The 17,974-nt window shown below is 42.2% G+C and overlaps 1 protein-coding gene and 1 long non-coding RNA gene across 2 annotated transcripts; both read left to right on the top strand.

The window, feature by feature from the left end:
* Window positions 1–2,351: 2,351 nt before the first annotated feature.
* LOC116683746 (uncharacterized) lies at window positions 2,352–3,258 on the top strand. The gene is made up of 5 exons (XR_004330694.1): window positions 2,352–2,517; window positions 2,621–2,755; window positions 2,844–2,918; window positions 3,032–3,064; window positions 3,215–3,258. It is a non-coding gene; the product is annotated as an uncharacterized LOC116683746 (long non-coding RNA).
* Window positions 3,259–14,568: 11,310 nt separating this feature from the next.
* On the top strand, window positions 14,569–15,956 carry LOC116683747 (trace amine-associated receptor 13c-like). The gene is made up of 2 exons (XM_032509982.1): window positions 14,569–14,741; window positions 15,100–15,956. Exons 1-2 carry the CDS (start codon window positions 14,569–14,571, stop codon window positions 15,914–15,916), a joined length of 990 nt encoding a protein of 329 aa, XP_032365873.1. The 3' UTR covers window positions 15,917–15,956.
* Window positions 15,957–17,974: the final 2,018 nt, after the last annotated feature.

Below are 17,974 nucleotides of genomic sequence, written 5' to 3'. Positions count from 1 at the left end.
TCTAATCCTGGCGTGCTTTTATATCAGAGGGTGCAATGGATTCCGTCTGGCTTTTGTTCCTCAAGGTGTGATTTATCACCTTTGTCTGTAATCAATTTTAATAGCTGTATAGCAGCTCTGCTCCCCAAAATCTAGTGTCCAATAGTAGTGAGGCTCTTCAGGCCCATACACTACATTTTCATCTTCCATTGGCACACATTTCATACCATGATTTGTTGGAACGATAGCCAAATTGAATGCTTTTAATAGGTCTCGTCCTAGTAGGTTTATTGGACAGGAGCTGTCTACCAGGATGGACATTTTTACTCTTTTGTTTGTCTCCGGGTCCTGCACCCATAAGGGTTTGGACATACGGTTTTGTGTGATATGACCTGAGGCACTTCGTACCCACACTATTTGTGCACTAGGCTGGAAATTGGGTGGTTTTGCACCTCCAGTCGTGGAGCTAATGCTCCCTGTACCTGAACTTTCTGCTCCGTCTCTCGGAGCTGGCCTGGGGGCCACACCCTTAGATGTTGTTGGTGTCTCATCTTCCTCTCTCACCATAACTGCTTGTCTGAGTTTCTTCTCCTTTTCACTTTTCCTTTTTTCCCTCTCTTGACTTACTGTTAACCATCTATCAGATAACTTGTATTCCTTACGTCTCTTATCCTTCTTTTTTGGTTTTGATTTAACAATTTCCAACTTCAGTGCTATCTGTAATTCTAGGACATCTGTGGGCCATAACTTCCCTTGAAAACCATGCTTTTTTCTCCATCGGTCTCTACTTATCTGGCCTGCTCCTGGACATTGTTGTTCCATATACCTTTCATCTTCCTCCAAACTTGCTAGGACTTTTTCTCTTTCTTCTAACTTATTTTCTTTGCTCTGTGTCTTACCCATTATTCATTATCTGGGTGATTTACCTGACACAGGAGATAAATTTCTTGGAGACTATCCTGTTCGCTAGGTATTATATTAGTCTGTATTTGACTTGGTGAAATACTGATATCTACTATGCAATCAAGAGTGTCATCAGTATATTGTTCTGCCAGTACAATCAAAGTCCTTTTTAGGCAGGTCGACCTGCGGCCATCTTGCAACGCATTTTAGGCAGCTATCAGCCAGCTGAGTGAAGGATACAGCAAGGGATGGAATATGTGTCGGCTACACAGCTGCAGTACTGGCTTTACTGATTGTCTGAACGTAACAGCATAGGTTCATCTTTTGCAATGGCATGTGCAAGAAACCTACCATAAATGAACTGACCAATATTCATATGTACTTTTTTTTTTTTTTAGATGAGTCAACATCACACAGAAAACCAACAGGTCGCCCAGAGCTGGAGCCTGCCACTTCAGCTTGGGACCCAGTTGACTGTACAATGGCTTTGAATTTTCCAGTTAAATACAATTGCAGGACTGACCACGCTGCACGGCGCTCACAGAGGTAAGCGAAAATACTTTACAGTTTAATGATGTTGTGGTTGTAATGGGAGGGTTTGTGGTTTAACATTAAATCTTGCCAATCGCAGGTTTCGGATCCGGTGTCCTGTGGTGGCGACACCGGTGAACCCTCTATTCACCGGCCGGGACGAATTTACGATACCGGGCTTTCAGCCCCACTGTACTGGAGGCTGGCTGTCGACAGGCTTCGGTTTAGATTCTTCCGGCGCCGCCAACACAGTTACCAGATGTGGCTCGAAGGACCAGAAAAATGTGAAGAGATTTCTCTCTTCACTTTTAAGATGGCTCAAGAGATGACACGGGACAACCAAGCTACTTTGTACAAAGGGCAACCTGCTAGGCTATACACCCAAGAGAGAGTTGCGCCGAGGCAGTTCCTTGCTCCTTTATTTATAGGTTGATACAAACAATAATAGTGTGTGAGTGTGTGTAATCATCATGTGGTTGGGTTATAGGTTGATACAAACAGTAATAGTGTGTGAGTGTGTGTAATCATCATGTGGTTGGGTTATAGGTTGATACAAACAGTAATAGTGTGTGTGTGAGTGTGTGTGATGTGGTTGGGCCTCCATCCTTGTGGTTAGTGAGATACATGTTTCAATAAAAGAACGTCCTGTAAGAATGTCCTGTGAAATGCTTGCATAAGCTTTTATGAGTGCAGAGTGTGACAATCACCCATATATTGCTACACAGCCAAGCAGTTGAATAGTACATTGAATATATCTTATAACAATGACAAGGAACTTGAGAGAAACTAACTTCTTTGTTGTGCTTAACAGCAGAACATCATCACAAAAATAGGGCGGTGGCTCAGCCATGGAGACGGAAATAAGAGGTAAGAAGACTCAAATTGTTCACATATAAGTATATAATGTATAACAACAAAACTAACAGTATTCGTTTTTTCATAGCCATGAGGACACCCGTTACCCGCATGGCACAGCGGAGGGAGACATTTGAGGAGAAGATGGATGAGCTCCCTGTCACCTCCCTCTGCTCCAATCACAGCGTGCCATCTGCCCAACAGCAGCTGGGCCAAATATCCAGTTAAAAGAAATATGGCTGTGTACAGGTAACCCATTGCTGCTATACTATATGTAAATAAATAATTTTCTCTGTATGGAAATGCTCTTCTTTTTTTGCGCTACTGGATCACAAATGTTCTCTTAACATAGATTCCTAAGCCAAAGCTGTGGACCGGTGTCGGCGGCTGAGGGACACTTCCAGCATTGAGACAGAAGATGAAGCAAGTGTCCAAAAAAGGCAGCCCCGACGCCCAAGGAGGTTCATGACAGATTCTTCAAGCTATGGTAAGACCTTAATTATAGACTACATTTTTTCACATATTTCAAATACATATTTTGCAATCAGACAAATTCTATGGTATCTGTATTACAGATGAATCTGTTGCACGACCAGATAAACTGTCCAGGACGGAGCGTGAGTCTGGAAGCCCTGTCTGGAAGTTAAAATGTATGCATGTATATAAGAAACCAGTCATATTTCTTAACATGGAACCACTGACAGCCAACATGGTGCATATCATGTGATTGTTCTGATGTTTGTCTCTTCCTGTCTTTTTTCAGCTCAGCAGATAACACTTCCTCCACCACCTGCATGTAAGTTGTTTTTTTATATATATTTTGTCTAATTGTCTAATATAATAGAATAGGTTCATATTTTGTAATGCCATGTGGAGGCAACCTATCAACTTCATCTTATATAATAATCATATATAATTTATTTTTATATGTATCAACGCCATGCAGGAAACCAGCTGGTTGCCCAGAGCAGGATGAGTCTTTAGTGACCCTACCACGGACTGCCACTTCATCTTGGGACCCAGTTGAAGGTACAGTTGCTTTGATTTTTGCGTTTGCAATGAAGTACAATTTAATGGCAAGGATCACTAGAGGAACATAACGTTTTTGTTGTTTTAAACAGAAGAACTCACAACGAGGGAGGTGTCTCACACATGGAGATCAAAATGAGAGGTAAGACTCAAGTTGCTCACGTGTATGTATGTATGTATGGAGAGAAGGAACAATATGGTAATTAAGTGGCCATAGGCCTGCCCTAAGACGAACACTATATAATTGCATAAAATCTAATATCTTAACTGAACTGACTTCTCTTACAAAATGAGATTGTACAAGCTCTACACTGTATGTATAACTTGTTACTATATGTTTTACAGCAACTTTTCCTGTCAACCCTCGGTGGTTGTACTGGAGGTGATGCCATCCGCCGCATGCTGCTGAGACAGTGAAGCTTGCGGGGAAGAAAGACAAAGAAAGCCTTCCAGGACCTGGCTGTATGCAGGGTTATAATAGGCAGGTTTTATTTTATTGTTCACATTAATATTATGCTTAGCTTGGCTGACAAGAGGTTTTAATTTGACTTATAACTTTGCTTCATTTGGACTTCTACTCTAGCGGCCTGCTAGAAAAACTTCCCTGCACTGACTGCTGCAGAAGCGGAGGATTTGATTGGGCAAGTTCTGAAGTTTGCCCCACACAGACGGTAAATTGAAGTTCTTCTGCGTTATGTTCATAATAAAGTTCATCAATAAAATTATTTTGTCAATGTGTTCATTCTTAGTATTATATGTCTAACTTTTGTTTATTTCTTTATAGGCCAGCTGAGAAGGACTGAGCCGTGAAACCATGGAGCCCCTCTTTAATTTTTTTATTAATATATATTATATATATTTTTTTGTCTATACTTATTTTTTACACACTTTACAAATATCTTTATGCATCTTGCATTACATCCTTATCTTTTTTGTATTTTTTTCAGTTGTTTGAATATTAAAGTTTTGAAGTGCCATCAAGTTTGCCTGTTCATTCATTCCTACTAACATAACTTTTGCATGTATGTACGTGTGTGTTTACAGTACACATACACACACAAATGGTATGGGTGTTTTTTTTTTTAAAGGTTAGGGGAATCTAATCTTTTCTTAACGTTCTGGGAACGTTTGTTTATGGTTACAGTGAACGTTCCCCTAACGTTAAGAGACCGTTCCGTAATGTTCGCTGAGGGTTGCAACGCTAAAGGAACGTTCCTCTAACGTTCTCTAAAGGTTGCAACGTTAAGGGAACGTTCCCCTAACGTTCGCTAAAGGTTGCAACGTTTTCGGAACGTTCGCCTAACATTCTCTAAAGGTTATAACTTTTAGAGAACGTTCCTGGAACGTTAAGAAAACCTTCCAATTAACCAACAGACAAACAAACTACAACCAAAACAAACCTTCAGGGAACGTTCCCACAACCAAAAACGAACGTTCTCAGAACGTTCTGGGAACCAAAAATTGTTAGCTGGGGTGGTATGTGTTGATATCAGCCACTTCTTCTGTTTGTCTGTGGTACACGCCGTGCAACAGCTTGTCCCTCCATGACGGTTTTTCATCTTCCTTGTCCTCACCTTTAGGTTTCTGCTGCCTGAGGTATTCACTAAGCCCTTCATCTTTGAGGGCCATCTTTCTGATGTACTCCTGGATCTTCAACATTTCATCATGGACAGTGGTGACACTCACTAGCCCTCGGCCTCCCTTGCTACGCTTGGTGTACAGTCTCAGGGTGGTGAAATCCTCTATGCATTGTGAGTAGCTTTCTCGTCTTGATGTCAGTAGCACCTATCTCCTCCTTTGGCCAGTTTATTATACCAGCGGGGTATCTGATGACTGGCAGGGCGTATGTGTTGATGGCTCACATCTTGTTTTTCCCGTTCAGCTGACTTTTCAGGAAGATTCTTTGTAGGTATTTGGCTGTGGCGGTCTTGCTGGAATGGTTTCCGTTAGCCTGTGGCATTCCAATGTCATTGCTGTAGATCCTGGTAGGATCAATGAGTCAATGTCTCGCTCGTTTCTGGCATACAGCTTGATGTCATCCATGTAGAGGAGGTGACTGATGATTGTTCCGCTTTGGAATCGGTATCCATAGCCAGTCTTTGTGATGATCAGGCTGAGGGGGTTCAGGCCTATGCAGAACATCTCCCCGCTAACCTGTCGTCCTGGCTCCTCCTTGCTGTAGCGTATTTGTTTTACCTTATCAATCTCTAGTTTATTAGAACACTGAGCCAGAAGTTGTTTCTTTGTCAGTGTTGATGATGGTTTTCAGTAGCCCATTTCTCATCAGGTTGCGCTAGTTCCCTAGCAACTGGCGCGGATTTTGTTAACCCGGCGACGTCCAAGCCGGTATGGCTTTTACAGTTGCACTCATGCCTGAGGTAGGCCAGTAGCATTAAGGAGTTACTTGGAGTCGTTTGGACAGCGTTGGATATTGGATATTATGAAATAAATAAAATTAATTCAGAACATTTTATTAAGAGGAAACTCAATAAAAAGGCTTCTTCTGCTGACACTATATCATATTGAGTTGCTGAGAGTAGCCTTGCATATACAGTGCTTCAGGGTCCATGAGCAATACCACAGGCCAAGCAATCGGCCCGTCCCAAACAGGCACATTTTCAATGGGCACAGAACTAGTCTTTTAATTTTCAGGAAGGAATGCAGATATATAAGCTTCTGGCTTGAGTATTTTGTTTAGTCTACATTTCTCTCTTCCTCAAAGAAGGACGAGGCTCTCTATCCTTCCGCATTACATGCATACCATGACGACATTTGTTTTAGCTGTATGGTTGTCTGGATGGAAAATGTATACCTTTAGAGTCTTAGAGCTTAAACTCGCTGTGTTGTGCCAAAAAATAGGTTGATATGATGAAAAGGAAAAAATTGTGAAAATGTATCATAAATACAGAAAAATACAGGAGAGGTTTCACCACAGGAGGAAACCAGCAGGGGCAATGAAAAACAGCAGTCTCCCGGGAAAAATGGAGGGGTTTGGTGGAGTGCAGAAGTAGATGAGTACAAGGAGTTTTGCTACTAACTCTGGACCTCTCAATATATCATCATACAAGTGTTTATTTGACATGATAAGTGTGTTTTTTCTTATTATTTTTAAATAAATATGAAATAAAATGACCATTTACTTAATTTGCCTGTTTAGTGAGCCTCATCATACACACAAGGTCCCGTGGGATTTCTGCCTCTCAATGAACAATGTTTTGCAGCCCATTAGTGGCTCCCAAAGGCGGTGTGCTGAGCACCTCTGGACAGGAAGTTTGTTCACACCTGTACGGGTTAGTCAGATGATGACATCTCGACCAGTGAGGTGTCACTTCAATCAAAGGTGTGAAGACAGCATGAAAAAAATCAACATCTGATGCAATCATTACTGAACAGTGATGTTTTTCGTTGATATTGTGTTTGCCATAAGTATAATAATTTAATCAATCGGAACATTTTAGATCTTTAATAATCAAAGGGATTCAATAACAATGTGTGGTGTCAGATAGGTCAGTCACAAATCCACAGAGAATTATCTCCCGATTCTGCAGATCCTCTCAACTTCACGAAGGGTTTTCAACTCACAGATTTTTGTTTTTTTAAAGCCCAACACAATTCTATTTTAATACTATTACACAGTTTTCATGAGCTACCTTTTTTACTTTCTAAATACCCGCTGTACCAAAGTGTAGTGCTGCTCAGCAGAACAAAGACACAGTTAGAGACGAGCTGGTGAATGTTGTGGATGATTTAGCAGGTAAATAGGGTTAGGGTTGTAGTGCAGCCGGAGCGTATTAGAATGTACGGAAAAGTGGCCAAAGCTATTTTGATGGGAGACAAGCAGGAAGTAAGGTCATGTTGTAACATTTGCAGAATGTGGCTTGGCATTGTTTTGCTGAAATAAGCAGCAACGTCCATGAAAAAGACATTGCTTGGATGGCAGCACATTTGCTCCAAAGTTGCTCCAAAACTTCATGTACCTTTCAGCATTAATGGTGCCTTCACAGATGTGCAAGTTACCCATGCCATAGGCAATAACACACCCCAGGACAATCACAGATGCTGGCTTTCGAACTTTGCGCTGATAACAATATGGATAGTCCTTTACCTCTTTGGACTGGAGGACATGATGTCAATTATTTCCAAAAACAATTTGCAATGTGGACTCGTCAGGCCACAGCACACTTTTCCACTTTGCATCAGTCCATCTCAGATGAGCTTGGGCCCAAAGAAGCCAGTGGCGTTACTGGGTGTTGTTGATATATGTTTACCACTTTGCATGGTAGAGTTTTACCTTGCACTTGTAGATGTAGAGATGAACTCTGTTAACTGACAATGGATTTCCAAAGTGTTCCGGAGCCACATGGTAATAATGATGCTGGTTTTTAACGATATGCCGCCTGAGGGATGTCATGGACATTCACTGTTGGTTTTCAGCCTTGCCAGCTGTGATGGATTGGAAACAAAAAAGTTTTTTTGGAAAGTTCTTTCAAAATTAAAGTCTGAACATGAATCCAGGGTATCTGGGGGTATCTGGTGGCATGTCTAGAAAGTTCCAAAGATCTGCACCGGCCCGGGGGCAGTGAGGGGCTGATGGAACAGAACAAAAACTACTGAGGCAGCCGTCGAGACACTGAGATGGCCCGGCAGGTTCAAACTAGACTGGCGGTTCTCATCATTTGTACATATACAGTGGGGCTCAAAAGTTTGGGCACCCTGTAGAGATAATACCTTGTACCCCCCCTTTGGTAAGTACCACAGCTTGGAAACACTTATTGTAGCCAGCCAAGAGTCTTTCAATTCTTGTTTGAGGTATCTTCCCCCATTCTTCCTTCCAAAAGTTTTCCAATTCTTTGAGTTTTCAGGTTTGTCTGTCACGCACTGCTCTTTAAGGTCTATCAATAGATTTCACATTATGTTGTGTCAGGAGACTGTGAAGGCCATGGCAAAACCTTCAGTTTATGCCTCTTGATGTAATTCATCGTGGATTTTGAGGGGTAGTCAGGTACTATGAGTTCTTTAAGATAACATGGTGCCTGACCATGAAGAGCTTTGTAGGTGAGAAGAATGATTTTAAATTATATTCTAGATTTTACTGGAAGCCAATGCAGAGAATCTAAAACAGGAGAGATGTGATCTCTTTTCCTGGTTCCTGTCAAAACACGTGCTGCAGCATTCTGGATCAGTTGAAGAGTCTTTATGGACTTATGGAGCCTAGACGTAACAAATGCATGGACTAGGTTTTCTGAAATATTTTTAGACAGGATATTCCTGATTTTTGCAGTATTACATAGGTGAAAGAAGGCGGTCCATGAAATTTGCTTTATGTGAGAATTAAACAACATGTCCTAATCAAAGATAACTCCAAGATTCCTCACAGTGGTGCTGGAGGCAAGGGTGATGCCATTCAGAGTAACTAGATCTTTGCATAATGCATCACAGAGGTGCTTGGGCTCCAGAACAATAACTTCAGTTTAACATTACAAAATTACAGGTCATCCAAGTTTTAACATCCTGAAGGCATCCTGATTTTGCAATGTTTTTTTCACAAAGCACAGTAGGATCACTTTAGGCCATATTATTAACTTTATTAACAAGCAACACAGGTAACTAAAATAATTTATATGTTCCCATTCTTGAACTAATTACTTGTCCTGAAGAATACTTACTACAAAGAACTCAGCAGCATGTGTATCTGTGGCCCAAATGAAAATGAATGATGGCTCCTCATATGATGCAGCCAGGCGTGTACCAGGCAACCAATGGCAATGCCCGGCCAATGAGAATTAAGTTACTCTGTTGTTTTTTGCCACTTAGTGTCGTTCTTTTCACATTCTAACCAAGTCTGTCATTTCCTAGAATTGAGCTAAAAAAGGTGGGGGCACATCATTGGGGTGAAGAGGCCGGATAAAACAATCAACCCACAGAAAGATGAGGATCAGTCAAAGCAAACTAAAAGAAGACGTTAACGGTACAGTTGGCGACAACGGCTCATCTCCCTATAGATCAGTGTTTGATGGGCTAAATGACCATTTACTTTGTTGTGTATAGTGGGCATCGTCCGACACGAACAATCAGGTGCCGTGAGATTTAATCTGCCTCTCTGTTAACAATGTCTTACAGCCCATTAGTGGCTCCTAAAGGCGGTGCGCTGAACCCCTCTGGACAGGAAGTTTGTTCACATCTGTATGGGTTAGTCAGATGATGACATCCCAATTAATGAGGTGTCTGCAATCAGAGGTGTGAAAATAAAGAGTCAGCATGAACCCATCAACATGTGATGTAATCATTACTGAACAGGACTGTTTTTTCAGTTGATATTGTGTCTGACATGAGTACAATTATTTAATTTATTGAAATTGTCTAGATCTTTAATAACAAAAAGGGATTCAATTAGCATGTGTAATGTGAAAGGGGTCACTGCCAGTCCCAAATCCACAAAGAATTATCTGCTGACTCTGCAGCTTCTCTAATATCTAGAGAATGTTTTTGAATCACTTTTTTTGGTTTTTAAGGCCCAAAACATGAATGTTTGGTTCACTTTCACAGTATCATCAGCATCCTTTTTATGACTCTCTAAAAACTCAGCAGCAAATAGATGAAGTTAGAGACTAGCTGGTCAATATAGCAGTGGATTTAGCAGGTAAAAAAAGTTAGGGCTGTAGAGCGGCTGGAGGGCACCCGAAGGTGCAGGAAATAAGTTCCCTAAGTAAAAGAGAGAAATTCTGAAAAAGATGGCAGGTTGGGGTGTTGGATGGGTCAAACTAACAACTGGATCAAACACAGGACTTTTCCAGAGGAACTGGTGATCATGTGTTGTTTGAAAGTTAATTAGTGGGACCCCTGGTTAGGTAAATTGGTATGGCACTCAACCATAAAAAGAGGTTTACTCCTCAATACAGAAGTCCGGGGTTTAACTCGACCTGTAGCAAGTGTCCGGCATGTTTTCCCCATCTCTCCCCCCTAAAGGCCGAGATGAACCTCTCTCCAAGATAAAGCTCTCATTGTCCTTAGCGTTGTGGAGGAGACTTAAAGGATATTGGGGATGTTTAGGTAAACTGACTGGATACTCTCACCGTTTCTCTCTTTTGCGGCTGTGCAACCGGCCTATGGCTCGCGTAAAAAAGACCTGGGGCGTATCTTTATGGGAGCGGAGAGACGATTCACAGGGACACCCTGTGATGCAGCTGGTGGAAGATCAAACACTGACTTGAATGGCCGTGATTGCTTGTGTGGCTTACGGTGCCTCCCGAACGCTGCGCAGACACCTGGTGAAAGATACTGGCAACTTTCACCTGACTGGTCGGCAGTGGGCGTCACCATATTTAAATTAGATATGATTGTGTCATGAGAAAGCTTTGCATCAGATTACACACATGAATACAAATGGAAAAGGGTGTGTATCCTGTTGTGGTCTTACCCATACGGGAAGCTTACTCGATTTCAGGTGCAATTTAACATTCACTTCCAGAGTTTATTCCAATTCAACTTGGTCACTCAAAACTGTGATCTTGGATCTCCAGGGTACTGGAACTTTCCCTTTCATTGGGGACATTTTGATAAGTTTTCTTTTTAATTACTGCATTGCAAAATAATACAAGCAGCATCACCACGTAATGAACAACTACCGCCAGGACATGATCTGCTAAGCTCACTCAGATGTGTGTTGTGCCATTGAAAAATGTACATAAATGTTATAGCAATCAATCCATGAAGATGACAAAGGTCAAAGTTAATGGTAAAGCTCTGAATGTCCTAATTGACTCTGGCAGTGATCAGACCCTGGTGCACAGGCAGTTTGTACCAGCTAATGTTATGTGCACCCTTGAAACCATTCCCATCTGCTGTGTACATGGTGGTAAGAAACCTGCTGATGTTTACATTGAAGGACAACCCTACCTATTGAATATTGGAGTTGCTGACAACCTTCCTTTCTTAGTAGTGCTGGGTAGTGACCTGCCAGTCTTATTTGATTTGTTTAACCAACTGTAAAGTTGCAATGTTGCCGTAACCAGAGCCCAGGCCAAGCTGGTGGATGAGCCCTCGGTTACTCTCAGTGCCCTGCCTTTTTATGATGCAGATCCGGACACTCAACCAGAGAAACCGTGGAAGTCCCGCAGGCTATAAAAGGCAGGAGAGGTTCCAGCACACTATCATAAAATCCCCAGTTGCACTAGCTCCATATTTGCCTATGGGTTTTAAGATACTTTCAGACATTGTTCAGATGAAACACAATGACTCAAGCCTAGTGACTTTATTGGGCAGTGCCAAAGAGAGACAGGTGGGGAGGGAGTTTGAGTACAATGCCAGGGAGGAGTATTTCCTCCAGAATGGTATTCTCTATCAACATGGACCAGCTAAGCCGCTTGTGGTTCCCAAGGTTGCCCGAGACACTGTACTTCTCTTGGGTCACGCTGTTCCCTGGGCTGGCCACCTAGGGAAGCACAAGAACCTGGCTCGCGTTAGACGGTACTTTCACTGGTCTGGTTTGCAGGCTGATGTGGCCCAGTTTTGTAGGACTTGCCCTCAGTACCAGAAGACTTCAAGTAAAGGACCGTGTAGACCTCCACCCCAACCCCTCCACATAGTTAGCACTCCCTTTGAGCATCTTGGTATGGATATTGTTGGTCCAGTTGAAAAAAGTAAAAATGAAAACTGCTACATGTTGGTGATAGCAGGTTACTCTACTAGATACCCAAAGGTGTTTCCCCTGAAATCTGTCAAAGCAAAGATTGTGTTGCGGGATGTGGAAGAAGGACCAAAATGCAGAGCAGCAAATAAACAGTTTGACAAGTTTATTGTCCAAAGTCCAAAACACAACAGGCAAACGGGGAGTCAGGGGAAAACAAAAAGCCGGAGCACCAAGGCTGTAAACCACACAAAAAGTCCAAGGGCAAAAACGGGCGTCCAGGGAAACACAGGTCACAGGGAAACTGCAGGGGATACAGAGCACAAAGACAAGGAACGGGACAACAGGCAGAACAACAGCAAACTTGCAACTCACAGGATGACAAAGCTGGCAAACTACACTGGGCGACAGACAGGCTGACAACAGGACAGGACGCACGACTGGAATGAGCCAACAAGAGACAAAGGAAACACTGGGGTTAAATACAGGAGGTAATGAGGCAATGGGGAACAGGTGAGACATCAGGTGAATCACAGTAGGGGGGGGCTGGGCAATCAGACGAACAAAGTGAAGCTAGACAAGACAAGACACAACAAGACAGGAAGCTGACTTCCAAAATAAAGCAGGACAAACAGACACAGGGGAACAAGACAGGGACACAGGACCACAGAGAAAACCAAGAACACATACAAGAAGGCTAGAAGGGAAAATCAACCCCCAAAAAAACCCAAACCATAACAGATTGTGGCATTCTCTTGGTCAAGTTCTTCTCTAGAATTGCTTTCCCTTGTGAGATTTTAACTGACCAAGGCACTAACTTTATGTCCACGCTTCTGAAACAGGTTTACAAACTACTTGGCATCAAGAGTGTGCGAACAACCCCCTACCACCCACAGACAAACGGACTGACAGAAGGGTTCAATCAGACCCTCAAGCAAATTCTCCGTAAGTTTGTCAATGACAATGGTTGTGATTGGTATCAATAGCTACCCTACCTCCTTTTTGCATACCGGGAAGTACCCCAGGCCTCTACTGGGTTTTCTGCATTTTAACTGTTGTATGGTTATGAGGTAAGGGGACCACTGACCTTGCTTTGGGAGGCCTGGGAAGGGGACCAGCTGAGGGAGGGGGTGTTAACATCATCTCCTATGTTGTTCAGATAAGAGACAGGCTACAGAAGATGGCAGAACTTGCCCAACAGCACATGGCGGAGGCCCAGTTATACCAGAAAGAATAGGATGATAAGTCGGCACAGCAGAGGACCTTTGTTCCAGGTCAGAAGGTCCTAGTCATGCTAGCTACCAGTGACAGCAAACTGCTGGCAAAATTGCAGGGACCCTTTGAGGTGGAGAAGCAACTTGGGTCCACCACCTACCAAGTTTCTACTGCAAGCCGACCACGTTCCAGCAGGGTGCTGCATGTGAACCTCTTAAAGGAACGCAGAGGTATTGATGATCAGAGCTGTGGAGGAGGAAGAGGTGGTAGATGACCAGCATCTGCCCTCAGCAGCCCCAGCGGAACCTGACCTGGACCATCTGCCAGCTGATGGATAAAATTAGGTGGAAGCTTTATGTAATCGTCAAATATTTCAAGAGTACCCAGGTCGCACAAATATATTGGAGATATTGGAAAGCAAGATACCTGGCCCGGCACACACACCTAAACCATGCCCTTAGCTGCCAATAGCTCTGCACCAGACGCTGCTTGGCTGATATAGTGGACGGAGTGTCAGTGTATTCACCCTTTGGTTTGACTGCTGTTTTGAAGCTAGCAGTTTGTCTTTTGGCCAACAATATCTTGGAACTTGGAAGACAGAAGTCACCATATTTGGTCAGCCTGGGGGAACGACACAGCTTAGCCACCGTAGTGAATGGTTTCAATGCTGCTTCACTCAGCTAAATGCTAGAGAGGAAGCATTGTTGGTCTTTAACTGGCTGATTTGAGTCATCCAGCAGAGTTTTCTGGGCCTATCCGTGGGATTGGTATGGAAAAAGTACACATGGCGGTACTCTGGTAAAACCAAATGATGTCTAACCGTGTGTCCAGCTAATTTAAATAGCTCACGTTACTGTATTGTGTGATTTAACTTGATTTATTATTGTTTCTGGCATTTCCATTTGCAAGGTGCAAATGTTTCACCAAACCAAGTTCCTTCCCGAGACTATTTAGCAGAGTCACCGTCTCTTCATCTAGATCTTATTGTCTCCTGAGTTAATTGTGATTGGGTAAAAAAAAAGACAACAACCCAGAGTGTTGTTTTCCCCTATCCCAGAATGCATCTGTGGTGTAGCCATCTGTGGTGTAGCCAGACCTTACTCTACATGGCTTTAGAGACAGAGCTGGAAATGCAAGACTTCTGTTTTAGAAACTTGAAAAGTTATTAATAATAGGACAAAGGAAAGGATGCAAGGATAGAAAATGACAGAAGAGAGATCGGATAGAGAGACAGTGAGAAAGGCAGCGTGACAGAGAGAGTGATGTAGATGATGGTGAGATGTGCAGAGTCAGGGAGGAGGGGCATCAGAGTCAAACAGGGACTGAGAAAGAGGAGGGGATGAAGAGAATGAGAGAGCGATAAATCAGTTACATGGTTCAGGTTTGTTCAGAAAGCTGCCAGAGCTGCAGCTATCTGCAGACCTCTGCAGATGGAGGTTGAGGACGGAGCCGAGCTCTGCTTTCCACAATTCTCAAACACCTCCTGCAGGAAGCCCTCGTCTCCTTGGCCCCAAACACTGCTCGTTTACATTGTGTGCTACTCCATCTCTCTGATCACTGTGACTCTCAACCTGCTCATCATCATCTCAATCTCCCACTTCAGGCAGATATTAACTTGTTTGCTTCTCTTTACAGGATTTGTAACTTTAAAATGTGAACAGCTGCTGTATATTTACAAGAATTGTCTTTGAGTTAGTTCTGAATGATGTTGTTCCAAATGTCTTGAGACATCTCCAAAAAAACTTTGATGCCATAGACTGTTGTTCATGTCTACTCTGTTACCAATATTAATCATTGCTTTCTTTCTCAACCTCAAGTCATTTTAACTGTCTACTCTTACTAATGTGGGGGATTGAAAAATATTTAAACTAATATGGATTTTATATTTTTAATTTTGAGTACTGGTTTGGGTTTTTCTGTCAGTGTTGTGGGTTTAGTGATACTTTTCTCTTTCCCTGCAGGCAGCTCCACACCCCCACCAACATCCTCCTCCGCTCTCTGGCTGTCTCAGACCTTCTAGTGGGCCTCGTGCTGATGCCGGGAGAAATCCTCAAAAAAACATCCTGCTGGTTTCTTGGTGACTTTGTGTGTTTTCTTTATAATTATCTTTTCAGCATCATTACCGCATCCTCAATAGGTGACATAGTGCTCTTATCAGTTGACCGTTATGTGGCTATTTGTGACCCTCTGCATTACAACAACAGAATCACTGTGAACAGAGTTAAACTCAGTGTTTTTCTGTGTTGGCTCTATTCTGCTTCCTACAGCTTTCTCTTTGTGAAGGATGACCTGACTCAACCAGGGAGGTATAATTCTTGCTACGGAGAATGTTTGTTGGTCATTGACTATGTCATGAAAGCTGTAGACATGGTTTTGTACTTTATTGTTCCAGTTACGGTCATTGTAGCTCTGTATCTGAGAGTATTTGCCGTGGCTGTGTCTCAGGCTCGTGCCATGCGCTCTCACACTACAGCTGTCACACTCCAGCTGTCAGTGACTCCAAAGGCAAAGAAATCAGAGCTGAAAGCAGCCAGGACTCTTTGTGTTCTGGTAGTTGTGTTTCTAATGTGTTTATGCCCATATTACTGTGTCTCTCTTGCAGGTGACAGCTTGGTCAATGCTTCATCTGCATCCTATGTTCTCTTTGTGTTCTTTTGTAACTCTTGTCTAAACCCTTTGATCTATGCCTTGTTTTACCCCTGGTTTAGAAAAGCAGTTAAACTCATTGTTACTCTTCAGATACTGCAGCCTGGCTCCTGTGAGACCAACATGCTGTAGAGAGGCTGTGGAGGGACTGGGATCAGACTCGGTCTAAGGATTAGACACACATATAAATCACAAGAATAAACATTAAAAATACAAATACAACTTTATTAAATACATTTATTTAATAAACATTTTTAATGCTTGTGTGCTTCACCTGTTAGCTAGGTTAGACCTGGCTGTTGATTCATTATGGCGATTGTTGACATTGCTGACGTTTGTATTTTAGGTGCATTATTTACATGCTACAATAGTTACACTGCATTTAGATAATGTAATTAATAGTGGGTTCATTGTTATTATTTACTATCATATATGATTCCTATGCATTGTGTATGCACAGCGTCCTGCTATGCCATGAACTACTACAAAGAACTGCTACAAACTACTAATTTTTTCTATTTTTGTTATTGCCACTCTTCATTCTAACCCCAACCGGCCCGTCAGACACCGCCTACCAAGAGCCTGGGTCTGACCGAGGTTTCTGCCTAAAAGGAAGTTTTTCCTCGCCACTGTCGCCCTGTTGCTTGCTCTGGAGGAAACTAGAACTGTTGGGTCCTTGTAAATTCTGGAGTGTGGTCTATCTGTAAAGTGTCTTGAGATAACTCTTGTTATGAATTGATACTATAAACAAAATTGAATTGAATTGTATGGTAGCCTTTACAATGTTATTTCTTTCTTTGCAGAACCACGCACACACAGCCATAGCAGAGCTACCCCCCCATGTTTACACTGATGCTTGATTGCAATAAAGCATCAACAGAGGGAAGTTGTCCCCGTCTGTGTTTTCACAGACACACCTGGGCCAAGTTGGAAACCAGAATCAGCTTTAAATAACGTCCTAATCTAGTCTAACATCATTTCACTGGAGTTCCCGTTTTTTTTGCATAATCAATACCAAATTTAATCTAATTGGATGGTAATATACAGACTTCTCACGGAATCTAAACTGAATTCATATCTTGCTACTCGGTCAGAATCTTATGAACCTGGAGTCCCAGTCTCTGGCTCAATAATTAAGCAATATGTTTTAGGCCTATTGGCAGACAGCCAATTAAAATGTAGCCAATGACATAAAGAGCCTTTTCTCCATGTCCACTGAAGTTTCTCAGCGTGCTCTCTGGTAACATGTTGCTTTGGTCCAGGTATCTTTGTCATTTGCAAGGCTACTTTTACGTTTATACTCTAAGTACATTTTCAAGCCTCTACTTTGTTACTCTTACCTGAGTAGATAAGTTAAATCAGTACTTCTACTTTTACAAGAGTATTTTTTAACACAAGTATCTGTACTTCTACTTGAGGATGGGAAGTGAGTACTTTTGCCAATTCTGATCATAGGACAGAGAAAGTTCAAGTTTAACAAACTATGTAAAGAGTAATGAATTGCAATTTTTAATCAGTTTAATTAGAAAAAATCATCAGAATTGTCATTTAATGTCAAATAGCTTAGGGATTTTTTGTGATAATAAACAGACATATTCACAAAGTAGTATTGTGTATTTTTATCAATTTAATTTTGTCACACTAATGTGAATTGAAAATAGACAATAATGACATGTTGAAACCTCTAGAACAAAACCAAAACGAGGTGTTTTATTAGCCTTCACACTCGCGGTCATCTTGGTTTGATTGCTGCTTTCAAACCTGCCCAAAAGAACCACACCACAGCCAAACTAAATGAGGCAGGTGTTAAAGCCTGAGTTCTTTTTTTGATGGTCCACTTTTCAGTCCACTTGGATGACAGATGTGTGCAGAAACCCCCTTATCATAGAAGCCTGTGTCACACAACAATTACTGTTCAGCTACATTATCCGCAAACTTAAACTGCCCCAGTGATAACTCTCTACTGACTCGCCAGAAGATGGAGCTGTTGACTTGTATTTTTCAGGATAGAAATGAAGTAAAGCAGTGATAAGATGAATAGTGGTGTAGTCAAGTCAAAAGTTGTCAAGTCCAAGACCAGGACTAGTCAGGACCAACTCCAAATGAAAGACTGAATAGAATCTTCTTCAAGACCACTTACAGTGAGGAAAATAAGTATTTGAACACCCTGCTATTTTGCAAGTTCTCCCA

Source organism: Etheostoma spectabile, unplaced genomic scaffold (assembly GCF_008692095.1).
Source record: "Etheostoma spectabile isolate EspeVRDwgs_2016 unplaced genomic scaffold, UIUC_Espe_1.0 scaffold00019085, whole genome shotgun sequence".
NCBI lineage: Eukaryota > Metazoa > Chordata > Actinopteri > Perciformes > Percidae > Etheostoma > Etheostoma spectabile.
Note: the sequence above shows the minus strand (reverse complement) of the source record. Positions and strands in the feature narration are given on the sequence as shown.